Source organism: Danio rerio, chromosome 2 (assembly GCF_052040795.2).
Source record: "Danio rerio strain M-AB ecotype USA chromosome 2, GRCz13ab, whole genome shotgun sequence".
Classification (NCBI taxonomy): Eukaryota; Metazoa; Chordata; class Actinopteri; order Cypriniformes; family Danionidae; genus Danio; species Danio rerio.
This window is the reverse complement of record NC_141022.1, coordinates 12,342,892-12,356,194: the sequence shown is the minus strand read 5'-3', so window position 1 is coordinate 12,356,194 and position 13,303 is coordinate 12,342,892. Positions and strand designations below refer to the sequence as shown.

General features: G+C 35.5%; 1 protein-coding gene across 3 annotated transcripts; it reads left to right on the top strand.

Moving 5' to 3' along the window:
- Positions 1 to 1,441: 1,441 nt before the first annotated feature.
- mffb (mitochondrial fission factor b) lies at positions 1,442 to 13,303 on the top strand. Of its 3 annotated transcripts, none has more exons than XM_087239436.1 (7): positions 1,442 to 1,478; positions 3,049 to 3,260; positions 3,370 to 3,545; positions 5,392 to 5,480; positions 7,536 to 7,703; positions 9,840 to 9,927; positions 12,765 to 13,303. In XM_087239436.1, the coding sequence occupies exons 2-7, from the start codon at positions 3,053 to 3,055 to the stop codon at positions 12,894 to 12,896; spliced, it is 861 nt and encodes a 286-aa protein (XP_087095562.1). In that variant the 5' UTR covers positions 1,442 to 1,478; positions 3,049 to 3,052; the 3' UTR covers positions 12,897 to 13,303.

The window sequence follows — 13,303 nt, the reverse complement described above, 5'->3', positions numbered from 1 at the left end:
TCTATTAATTGCATTCGTAAATATAGATATTGTTCAGTAACTTTAGCATTTTCAGAAATTTGTTGTTTTTTTTTTTAATAATTTATCACTGTTTCGTATTGATTTGAGGGAATGAATATTATCTACAATGAATTTCTTCACATATAATAAATTATAGTTCTCTGGGTAATTTTCTCACAACAAACTTTATTTTTGTTTACTTTTTAATGAGGTCCTACAAATCATCAAACTGTAAACAATGAAGAGAAAAACGGTGAAAATAATAATTGGAATATTGATAATGTTTTTTTTGTGTAGAAAATAACATCAAATAAAAAATAAATGCTTACATTCTTGTTGGGGAGATTTTTCATTTCTCGATCAAAAAACAGTGGAAATATCTGCAGCCTTTGGTGCACTGTATTCGTGTTGGCAGAGACCCCCTTTTTGAATTGTAATATCCATCTGGGAAAAAATACACACCACAAGCAAATTATTATTGCTTTAACCGAAGAGAGCTCATATTGTAAATTCTATGCAGATTAACTAATATTTTGATTTCCAAAAAACTTATTTGTAATCATTACAAAACTTAATAATTGTTAAACTGTGTTACTGTTATTGTCTTTAGTAGCACTTTCAGATAGACAATACAATAGTTGTAGACCTTTATAGCACTAAAATATCTTTCAAATAATAATTGTGTTATATATTAAACATTTTATTTTAACATTTTTACTTTAACATTTTTATTATTATTATTATTATTATTATTTTGCCAGAAAACATTGCTAGAAAATTGTCCCAGAATGGTACAATAACACCGAAAATAAAGCAAGTTGCAAATATCATAAAATATATTATGGCACTAATTTTGATCAATGTTTTAATCAAACACTGAAACAATTGTTAATGTAATATTTTACACCACATTATGTCATAAAACTTGCAATTTTCAGGAATCGCTTTAATTACTAATAACCTTACTGGCATGTCAGATGTTGCTACTTTCTAGAAAGTGTTTGTCTAGGATATAACCATCAAAATGAACATCCAGATACTTTTTATTTATTTAATCTTATTATATTTTTGGCCAAATATTTTATACATAAGTGTAAATTTTGTAAGCGTAAACCTTTCTTTTTCTTGAAGATCTAAATCTTTATATGTCTTTGATTTCTGAATGTACTAACAAAAAAGCTGTAAAAACTGTGAATCTGTTTAAAAGATACATTTCTGTTTTAAGCCCTGGCCTGTAATGTAATATAATGTAATGTAAATGTTGCAGTTTGTTAATAAAAAAAAAAAGTAAAAAAAAAGTGTTTGTCTGATGAGAGTGCAGTTGCGTCTCCGTAACTGCCACTTCACCCAACCCAACAGCAGGTGACACTGTCAGAGAAAAAAGGTTTGCCTGCAGCTCGACGTATTAATCTTATTTATATTCATGAGCCGAGAGTTCCTCATAGTAGGATTCGCAGGATGCGTAACGCTAACCGGAAGTGAGTGAAACCAGCGACCTCTTGCCGATAAAAATGTTTGTAATAAAGATACCACATTCCTAGTAAACATAAATCCCAAGGTGTCTGTTTGCACAACATAAGCCAAATAAACGTAGCTTACTGTCAGCATTTATAACAATAATATTATTTTACAAACAGCGAGTTCGTTGATTAGCCAGGCAGTTGTCATTCAGCAGCAGAGCACAGCTGTACCAAGGGACTTACGTGGTTTGATGGAAATATTTATTCTCTTATGGGGTTGTAATCTTTATCCGAAACATCCGCTGCAACCGAAGTGCAGATCGTTACAAAGTAAACGGGTAAATATCTATTATTTAACGTTATGCAATTCTTTACATTGTGGTTCGATGAACGCTCGGATTTCGGTCTGAAATGTAAACAACGGCAAGCACGGCTTCGCTATTGATTTTGTTTCCTATCAGAACATTTGTAGGGTCGGATATGTTAGTGATTTAACCAATTCAACTTATTGTGGAAAAGATACTTTACGTAGTATAATGGGTGTCAACATATTCATTCGATGAATTTTTCTTAAAAAAAAAGAAAAAAAGATCTGAAATCTAATCCCTTATTTTGATATTAGTTTGATACTCATATTCTATTTAAAATGTTTTCCTATATCTATATGTTGATTTAATAAAACATTACTGAATTATTCACGCGACATTATATAACCAGGTTACAATCACACATGTAATTGCCCTCCCTGAATACATGCATCTATTCTATAACTGCTTCTGTTTAACATGAAGCATCATTGTCTGAATTAAAGCTACACAATATATCGTTTGAGCATATATATCGCAATGTGTGTATTCGCAATAGTCACATCACAGGATTTGATTATTCATTAAAGATGAAAACATGCAATATGAATATTTTTAAATAATTTATACAATGCTGACCATGTTATTGTACATTTGATTGTTTACTTTCTGTACCTGAATACTGTTAGACTACTGTAAAAACCATCAAGCGCTGTTTATTTAACTTTTATTTTTGCTCTCTTGTAATTTATTAAAATTGATGTAAACACACTGCATAGATAAGATTTGATTATCCCAATCTAAATGAAAATGGCCATTCAAATCATGTGGAGAAATTATATATGCAACACAGTGGCGCAGTAGGTAGTGCTGTCGCCCCACAGCAAGAAGGTTGCTGGTTCGAGCCTTGGCTAGGTCATTTGGTGCTTCTGTGTGAAGTTTGCATGTTCTCCCTGCATTTGCGTGGGTATCCTCCGGGTGCTCCGGTTTCCCCCACAGTCCAATGATATGTGGTACAGGTGAATTGGGTTGAGTTGGCAGTTCACAAAGCTGTGGTGACCCCAGATTATTAAAGGGACTAAGCCGAAAAGAAAATTAATGAATGAAGATCGCAGAAAAAAATGTATTGCAGTGTCAGATTTATTCCATTATCGTGAAGCCCTTGTCTGAATGCTTATTGTCATTATCAATTCATAACTTATCTATTTGTTACTGATTACATACAATCAGTCTTATAGTAAAACAAATCTTGCATGCGTTATAATGAAATTTTCTGTCTGCAGGTAAATGAGCGAGGCTGACATCTTCCACTCTGCCGATATGGCAGAAGTAAACCGCATCCACTATGAACTAGAATATACAGAAGGCATCAGTCAACAGATGCGGATACCTGAGAGGCTCAAAATCGCCTCCGGTTCTTCAGAGGAACCGCCTGGTCTCCTGAATGCATCTCACAGTACTATGATGCATGTGCCAGAAAGGATTGTGATTGCAGGTAATACCATATCATGGTGTAGTTTTGGGTTAAATGAAGTCAAAAGAAATTTTTAAGTTAGCAGAAGTCAACTAATGCCTATCAACCTCCGTCCCTTTCATTCTCCAAGGAGATGATAATGACGCTCGCTTTGGAAGACCCAGAGATCTAGATTTGATCCAGTCTACTCCACTAGAAACAGTCGAACTGAAAACTCCACCACGGGTTCTTACCCTCAATGATCAACCTCTGGACTTCCTCGAGCCAGAGCCAGCAGCAAACTCCACTGCCCAGCCGAGAGAAGAGGTGAGATCACTGCATGTCAAAGAACAGGTTAAAAACTTGGCTGTGTGTATTTAGAGCTCCTTAAAGTCAAACACTCAAATCAATCCTGTATTAAAAAGTTATTAGGTTTCATTTTAGAAATATAGCAAAGATAAAATCATGCCTGACATCCAAAATTATCGAAATTGCAATCCATGTTTTCACATAATTAAGGCTTGACAATTGTAATTCATTATACAAGGGTGTATCGGCCAAACATCTGTCCTACAGTTACAGAAGGTTAAAATGCTACTGTTACTGAACATTAAAAAGCATCAACATATAACTTCATGTATTTGATCTCTCTAAACTGGCGTCTGGTTCAATATAGGATTTATTTCAAGCTTATTTTTATTAGTGTATATATACAGTAAGTTAATATAGCCCTGCACTATCCTACCTATCAGAACTGTTATCTGAATATCAGAGTGAAAGAACATTTCGATCACCAACTTAATATCTCCTACAAATGCCAAGGACAAAATTAAGACAGAAAGGAGACTAAGCTTTCTCTGTTGTGGTGCCAATTAGGGCTGTGTAATATGGACAAAAGAAACCTATCATGATTTTCTTGAACAATAATTTGATTTCAATTTTAATCACGCTTTTGATACACACGGACGTTTACAAGTGTAAATCTAAAACATATTTCTCAAGGAAAACAATTAGATCTGTAGCACTAAGTTGAAAACATCTTAACTTTTACTTAACAAGAACTGACCTATTCAGCTTCATACTTTGTATAGAATATACACATTTTGGTAGAATAATTACCTCAGACAAACAAAGAACATTGAATTTTCTCCACAAATAAAACTTGTTTCAGTGCTGCAACAATGTTTTGTTAGTTTGTCATCCTCTGGGAAAACGTTCGATAGACACCGAGCAATGACAAAGGAGCACAAGACCAAATCGCATTGAAAATGCTGACAGAAGCGATGCTACTTACGCTTTTCACACGCTTTTAGACACTATATTTAACTAACAAGCCTTACAAATCACTTAATTCTGCAAAACATCAACCTTCCTGTATCCAAAGTAATTTCTTACACTACATATGTCGACATTTTTGGACTCCCAAGTCCTCCTGGGCTGAACTCATCATTCCTGTTTTTGCAGGCTATTTGTAATTAAGCTCAGTCTCCTATTCTCGCGCTTTGTTTAGGCACGCTGTGTTATGATTGGTTCAAACAGCATATTGCGGGAAAATCGTGCTGTAAGGCGATTTAGAAATCGCACATGTACAAATCACAATTTTTAAATATGATTTAAATTAATCACACAGCCCTAGTGCCAATACTTTAAAACACATTACCTCCACCATGTCAGAAATGCAGACTATACACTTTTTTTAAAGTAAAGTTAAAGACTTGTTTGCCATGGCATATTCTTGTTGATGTTTATTTTTGTTATTGTTTTAAATGATGTAAAGCGCATTGGTCAACATGTGTTGTTTTAATAGCCCTATTAAAATTAATTTGACATTGAGGAATGAGGGAACTCTGAATCATCATCCTGACATGTACCTTATAGAGTTAAACGGGTAGTTCATCTAAAACTGAACAATCTGTAATCATTTAGTCACCTTTCACTTGTTTCTAAACCAGTTGGAGCTTCTTTATTCTGTTTAACACTAAAAAAATATTTTGAAGAAAGCTATAACCCTTGGCATGCATTGTAGGATGAACAAATACTATAGAAGTCATGGTTACAGGTTGTCAGCTTTCTTTAAAATCTCAAACAGGTTCTGAATAGTGAGTAAATGATGACAGAATTTGCCATTTTAGGTGAGCTATCGCTTTAAGAACTGTTATCTGTCTCTTCGCAGATGAAATCTCACTTTAGGTCAAGACGGGAGCGATGTAGGAGTGAAAACTCTACAATGCGTCGCAATGGACAAATAAACAAACATGATTTGTAAGTAAAAATAAATCCTGTCATTAATAACATTGGTCCTGCCGAACTGTAGTATTTCTGTACAGTAAATATAAAGTCAATATAATCATATTCTTTACACCTTTAATTTGCTAACCTTTAGAAATATGACATATGATAGTCAAAAGCATAATAAAAAATACCATATCTAATATGTGTTGTAAAAAAAAATAAATGAGTGAACAAGACAGAACCCAGTCCAGTAGACTCGAAACAAGCAGAATTGGTTGTACTAAAAAGTTGTTTTCAACCAGTTTACCAAGTTCTTAAACTTGAGGGGGGTTTTAGACAATTTTCAATCTGGTTTCAGAGCACATCACAGTACAGAGAGCTCTCTTATAAAGATAATCAATGATATACACCTAAATACAGATTCAGGCAGTGCTGCATTTGACACTTTCGATCACAGCATACTTCTCTATAGGCTGGAAAACTGGGTTGGGCTGTCTGGGACGGTCCTCAAATGGTTTAGATCTTACCTTGAAGGATGAGGTTACCATGTCAGTATAGGTGACCACAGGTCGAGGTGGACACCAATGACATGTGAAGTCCCACAAGGCTCGATTCTGGCACCTCTCCTGTTCAACCTTTACATGCTCCCTCTGAGCCAAATAATGAGAAAGAACCAAATCTCCTACCACAGCTATGCTGATGACACTCAGATCTACCTAGCCTTACTGCCTAATGACTACAGCCCCATTGACACCCTCTGCCAATGTATTGATGAAATGAACAGTTGGATGTGCCAAAACTTTCTTCAGTTAAACAAAGAGAAAACTAAAGTCATTGGGTTTGGGAACAGAGATGAGGTTCTCAAGGTGAATGCGTACCTTGGCACTAAAGGTCAAACAACAAAAAATAAGGTCAAGAATCTTGGTGTGACTCTGGAGTCAGATCTGAGTTTCAATAGTCATGTAAAAGCAGTTAGTAAATCAGCATACTATCATCTCAAAAACATAGCAAGAATCAGATGCTTTGTTTCCAGTGAAGACTTAGAGAAACTTGTTCATCCTTTTATCAGTAGCAGGGTGGATTACTGTAACGGCCTCCTCACTGGTCTTTCTAAAAAGACAGTCAGACAGTTGCAGCTCAGCCAGAACGCTGCAGCCAGAATTCTGACCAGAACCAGAAAATCAGAGCACATCACACCTGTCCTTAGGTCTTTACACTGGCTGCCAGTTACATTCAGAATAGACTTTAAAGTATTATTACTTGTCTATAAATCAATAAATGGCCTTGAACCTAAATACATTACATATATGCTCACTGAATACAAACCCAACAGATAACTCAGATCTTTAGGATCATTTAAACTACATGTTCCAAGAGTTCAGTCAAAGCAGGGTGAATCAGCTTTCAGCCACTATGCCCCCCGCTGCTGGAATCAGCTTCCAGAAATGATCAGATGTGCTCCAACATTAGGCATGTTCAAATCAAGACTGAAAACACATCTGTTTAGCTGTGCCTTTACTGAATGAGCACTGTGCTGCGTCCGACAGATTGCACTATTATGTTTTTCTCTTCTTCTTCATTCTTTTATATCACATTTGACCTGTTTTTACTAATTTTTATTATTTGTTTTTATTTTATTTTACTTGTTTCTTTTATTCTTGTTTATGTAAAGCACTTTGAATTGCCACTGTGTATGAAATGTGCTATATAGATAAACTTGCCTTGCCTTACTCGAAACAAGACATGTTGGTTAATCTGCAGTCATACAGCATCTTCAAGAAGTCCATCCAAGAGGTCTGTAGTCTGCGAGTTTTATCACAAGTCTGAATTGAGACAAAAATGTCCCGTCTATAATGTTTTATTAGGAGGAGGGGAGATGGCTAAACAAAGCATGCACATACATTAAGCTTCACATACTGCTGGCTGCTCAATGACTTCCAGATTGTATAATTTGGTTGGAAATAACTGTTTGAGTGCTTAATATAATTTTTTTTTTATCAGGTGAGTCTAGCCAAACCTGTGTTGATATGCTAATAGATTAAATGTGCATATGATTTTTGTCACAATTATGTCTCTCTCTTTTAGTGCAAGTCCGTCTCCATCTCGTGCTCCTGTCCGTGTTTGTCCCCCTCTTATAAGTCCTGAGGACAGTCAGAATTTAAACAGTGCCAGTGGTGTCCTCAATTACATCAAGAGCACGACTCGCAGGGCTTACCAGCAGGTCCTGGAGGTGCTGGACGACAGTCAGCGCGGGTGAGCTCTCCCCGAAGCATGCAGTGGTGTTAATTATGCATATGCAGAGTATAAATGTCAATGAATTAGTGATAGCCTGATGCCAGTATCTTAGAGAGCTAGGAGGCATTTGGCAGTAGGCTACTATATCTGACAATACTTATGCAATAGGCCCTATGTGATATAACACTGTTTAGTTTGAACCATCGCCTTTCAACTACTTGTATTGTTGAACGTTAAATACCGCAGTACATTCTTTACAGTATGTAGCAGTTGCTATATTTTCTTAACAATTTGTGCTGTTCTGTATTACTTCGCAGTACTGTATGATATATTAGGACATAAACCAATGAAGAACACTTCTGGCTTAGAGGTGTCAAAAAAAAAGTCCAGTTCTGATAAATACTGCGCTACAGTGTAGGTTTAACTCAATTTGTTTTTTCCATACAGAAAGATATTTTCAATAATAAGAAATAAATCTAGCTCTAATGTTGTTATTTTATCTATCTATCTATCTATCTATCTATCTATCTATCTATCTATCTATCTATCTATCTATCTATCTATCTATCTATCTATCTATCTATCTATCTATCTATCTATCTATCTATCTATCTATCTATCTATCTATCTATCTATCTATCTATCTATCTATCTATCTATCTATCTATCTATCTACTGTGTCTGTCTGTCTATATATATATATATATATATATATATATATATATATATATATATATATATATATATATATATATATATATAGTATGTTTGTAAGTGCACCTACTTGGCAATAAAACTTGTAATAAAACACTAAATAAGAATGTATATAGATGCAACCAGCAACGTTAAATAGTTTTATATTTCTGTCTCTTTATTTGCGCTTTACTTTTATTTTTCATTCACAATTTATTAAGGAAATTTAGTTTTTTACCACGTAAAGATGTTAAGTATCCAGACACATACTTTGTCTTTTCATCAGATTTTCATGTGCTACTTTGCTTCAAGCCAAAGTTCGACACAGATGGCCAAAATATATCAAGCCACTACATTGACTATGGTGGTTATGTTTTTGTAAGCACCATTGCAAATTTTTAAATGTCAACTGTAAGATAATTAAGTTGTTTAAAGATGCAGTATGCTCGTTTGACACCCAGTGGTTGAATTGGGTATTGCACAGCTGATTCAAAACGAAGGCAAACGTAGGTTGCCAGATTGATGACACCAACAACAGTGTGCTTGACTGTCAAGCCTGATTTAAGGCTCATTTAAACCATGTTTTAAATAAAAGTAATGGCACGTCATAGAAGGAATATTTTCCATATTTAAAGGAGTTTTTGTTCTAACTAACACCTACAATTTATATTAGAAACAGCTTATATTTCTTGCAGCTGAACAACAAAAAACTATGACAATGATCACCTCAGGTACACCTCATGTGCTTTATTCAGTGTTAAATGTTAATAATGTGAGTTTGAATGCCATTTTACATGACATTTATTACCATACTACTGAAAGCAGCAGCAGATAGTTCACCTCGATCTTGAAAATTGTAACTCAGTGCAAGCCAACACATATCAATGACGGATGTGTATTTAATAATGTTAAAGAGGTTGAATGTGTATTTGTGTATTAATTAGTTATAAACCTTACAATTTTGTTGAAGTGCAGTAAGTGCACTATTCTGTGCTTCGGAATATTTATTATTTGCTAATTAATAGCCACCTCATTTGGAACTCTGAATTTGCATCTTATTTTGGAGGCTGCTACTGTGCACTTGAGGTCCATTTCGGCCACAGGCACATACTTTCAGAGCCTTCCTGACTGAATGAATGAAATAAATGGTATTCCACTTGGGCAACTCAGGGAGCTGAAATATAATTGGCTGAACTGGCATTGGGCGGGTTGAATGACCAAAACAAAGACAGCCGTTCCAGCATATAATGCACATTTTCAAAGCAGAATATCTGACTTCAGCCATGTTTTTCAGATAATCAAGAATGTTCACTTAGCATGTTTCTTAAATATCTGCAAACATATTATGGTATTTTTTTGCTTTAGAGGAGTCAAGCTTACATACAGCACCTTTAAGTTTTCATTTGCTAGTTTGACTAAGGTTTTTTTTTTTTTTAAATGTAAACGTTCTTTTTCTTGTAGTCGTGCATCTCTTGTGACTTTCGATGCGAGTGTGGAGAACACTCCTGATGATGCTGGTTTAACAGACGCTGCCTCACTGCGACGACAGGTAATATTCGCTGCTCTGCCTTCAACTCTTCATTCATTGTTAGAAAATGTCAACAAATCTAGGTATGCAATTTTACAATATCTGTATATTATTATATAAGACTATACTGTATATATTACTTATTATGTAATCTGTGCAGACTTATGTAGATAGATATAGTTGAAACCAGAAGTTTACATACACTCTTAAAAAAAGGAACATAACCAATTAAAAAAAAAAAGTCTTTTGGTAAATCATACTAAACGTTTACTATTTTAAGTCCATTAGGATTACCTAAATCATTTATATTTGCTATTTGCCAGAATAATGAAAGATTTTTTTGTAGAATGTTTTATTAATTGCTGGACAGTCAAAAGTGACATACATTTCCTTGGTATTTTTATAGCTTTACTTTTAAACTGTATAACTTTGGTCAGATGTTTTGGGTATCCTTCCTCAAGCTTCTCACAATAGTTTGCATAAATTTTGGCCCATTCCTCCCGACAGAATTGGTGTAACTGAGTCAGATTTGTTGGCTGTCTTACTCGCAAGTTTTTTTTAACTCTGCCCAAAAATTTTCTATAGGATTGAGCTCAGGGCTGTATGATGGCCACTCCAAAACATTCATTCTGTCCTTAAAGCACATTTTAGCTAATTTATCAGTATGCTTAGGGTCATGGTCTGTTTGGAAGACCCATTTGTGGCCAAGTTTTAATTTCCTGGCTGATGTCTTGAGATGTTGCTTTAGTATTTCTACATAATGTTCTTTCTTCATGATGCCATCTATGCTGTGAAGTGGACCAATCCCTCCTGCAGCAAAACAGCCCCACAACATGATGCTGCTGCCCCCATACTTCACAGTTGGGATGGTGTTCCTGGGCTTGTAAGCTTTCCCCTTTGTCCTCCAAATGTAACACTGGGCATTTTGGCCATACAGTTCAATCTTAAGGCTGATTTATACTTCTGCGTCAAACGCCGGCGTATGCTACGTCGCTGACGCATAGCCCTCCGCCGTGGCCGTCGGCGTCGCTGACATGCACCTCTCAAAAAATGTAACTACACGTCGCAACGACGCGTAGCGCAAGCTCTGTGATTGGTCGGCTTGGTAGCGCTGACGAGTGTGGGCGGGACCAAGAGCCGCGTGAATGGTGCGAGCACGATGGAGCGATTGTTTACAAGTGTGGAGTCCCTTGAAGGAGCTCCGGATGGAAAGTTTTGTTTTGTGTTTACCTCATAGTTAAAGTTGTTGCACGTCCGCCGGTTCCTGCCTCAAAATGAGCGAGTTTGAGCCACTTGTACATCCAGGAAGTGTTCAGGAAAAGCAAAACAGCAGCGAAAAAAATTCGACATAAAGGAACATTTACACCTAACTGCCAAATAGCGTTTCGGAAGTGTTAATACAGACCAACAGAGACAGCGCGCAAAAGTATAAATTTACAGCCATTTTGCGCCAGACCACACACCACACACCAGCTGATTGGTGGAGAGGAGACAGAGATGAAGCCAATTGGAATATGGGAATGGTTAGGAGGCCATGATAGACAGAGGCCAGTGGGCAGATTTGGCCAGGATGCCGGGGTTAAACCCCTACTCTTTTTCGAAGGACATCCTGGGATTTTTAACGACCACAGAGAGTCAGGACCTCGGTTTAACGTCTCATCCGAAAGACGGCGCTCACTGAGCAGTATAGCGTCCCCGTCACTATACTGGGGCATTAGGACCCACACAGACCGCAGGTTGGGCCCCCCCTGCTGGCCTCACTAACACCACTTCCGGCAGCAACCTAGCTTTCCCATGTGGTCTCCTATCCAGGTACTGACCGGGCGCAGCCCTGCTTAGCTTGAGTGGGGGACCATGTGAGAGTTGCAGAGAGCTAGCTGCCGGCTTTAGTTCCATCAGACCACAGAACATGTCTCCAAAAATTACTCCATTTACTAGTGTAATTTAGCAAGTTGTAATCTGGCTTTTTTGTTGACTCTGGCTTGATTTTCCTATGTTTTCACACAAGGAAGCAGTGTGTTTGAGGTTTTCCCTAAATACTATTCTACAGTTGTGCCTCCAATTAACTCAAATGTTGTCAATTAGCCAATCAGAAACTTCCAGAACCTTGACACCATGATCTGAACTTTTTCAGAGGCATAATAATCTTATTGTGTGTAAGCTTGTCTTTCAAGGAAAGTTATAACAATTTCTCAAAAAATATCTCTCATTATTCTGCTATTAAGCATAACAGAAACGAATATGATAATCCTAACTTACCTGAAAGAGAAAAAGTTTATGCACATTAACGTCTGACTTTTTTTTAGATGGTTATGTGCCTTTTTATACTGTGTATGTATACTTCTGGTTTCAACTGTAGATAGCCAACACAAAATCACCAGCTGACTGTAATTTTTTTTGTTTTTGTTTTCAGTGTCTATGAGCATCTTGATTTGCAATAAATGCTGATACAAACTCTATGTTAGTCTATATAAGCTCTGTCAGTTTGTGTTACCTATTGTGTGCTTTTGAAAACACAGTCTCCAAAATTTAGATTAAGAATTGTTTCTAAATCTGATGCCAACAAAATAAAAAACTACTTGATAATTCAATACTAATGTGTTTTAAATATAAGGCAAATGTATATAATAAAATTATTATTATTAATAATAATAATATTATGACCATAAAATTATAACGTATTCAATTATGCAGTTATTTATTGTAACAACGATAATAATAATAATAATAATAATAATAATAATAATAATAATAATAATTATTATTATTATTATTATTATTATTATTAATATTATCATTATTGAAATAATGCATAAAAAATCTGCTCTCATGGCTGATTTCTCATGTGTTGTGAACAGATTATCAAGCTGAATCGAAGACTGCAGCTACTGGAGCATGAGAATAAAGAGCGAGCCAAGCGTGAAATGGTCATGTACTCCCTCACTGTTGCATTCTGGTTAGTTAACTCATGGATCTGGCTTCGTCGCTAGAGAGCCTCTATTTTTTCCACACATCCTTTAAGTGTCAAACTAAATAATAAAAATATGTTTCATTCACAATGTAAAGTTGGTGTTTTATGATTTTCAGTTCATAAAAGAGTCAATTTAATAATATAACAGTTGCACTTTCTATAACAGTCTGATTATGCTCAAACAAATGTATCTAGTTATTTTTTAAGTTATTGTTTTTTTGTCATTGTTATGGTGTTTTTGTAACTGTTTTTGTAACTGTATGTATCATGGTTCAGTGCATTGTGATGTAAAGATGTAAATGTTTATAATATTCCATTTTTGTGAATACATGGAAGTTTGCACTTATATTTCATTAAAAAGTGTTTATGCAGGAACATATTAAAAGATGTGGGATCACCAAAGAATTAAAGTGCAAAATGCATAAA

Coding starts and splice junctions, on each gene's coding strand:
- mffb (XM_087239436.1), top strand. CDS start 3,053: ATGAGCGAGGCTGACATCTTCCACTCTGCCGATATGGCAGAAGTAAAC. Junction 3,261..3,369: donor AGAAAGGATTGTGATTGCAG/GTAATACCATAT, acceptor TCATTCTCCAAG/GAGATGATAATGACGCTCGC. Junction 7,704..9,839: donor CTGGACGACAGTCAGCGCGG/GTGAGCTCTCCC, acceptor TTTTTCTTGTAG/TCGTGCATCTCTTGTGACTT.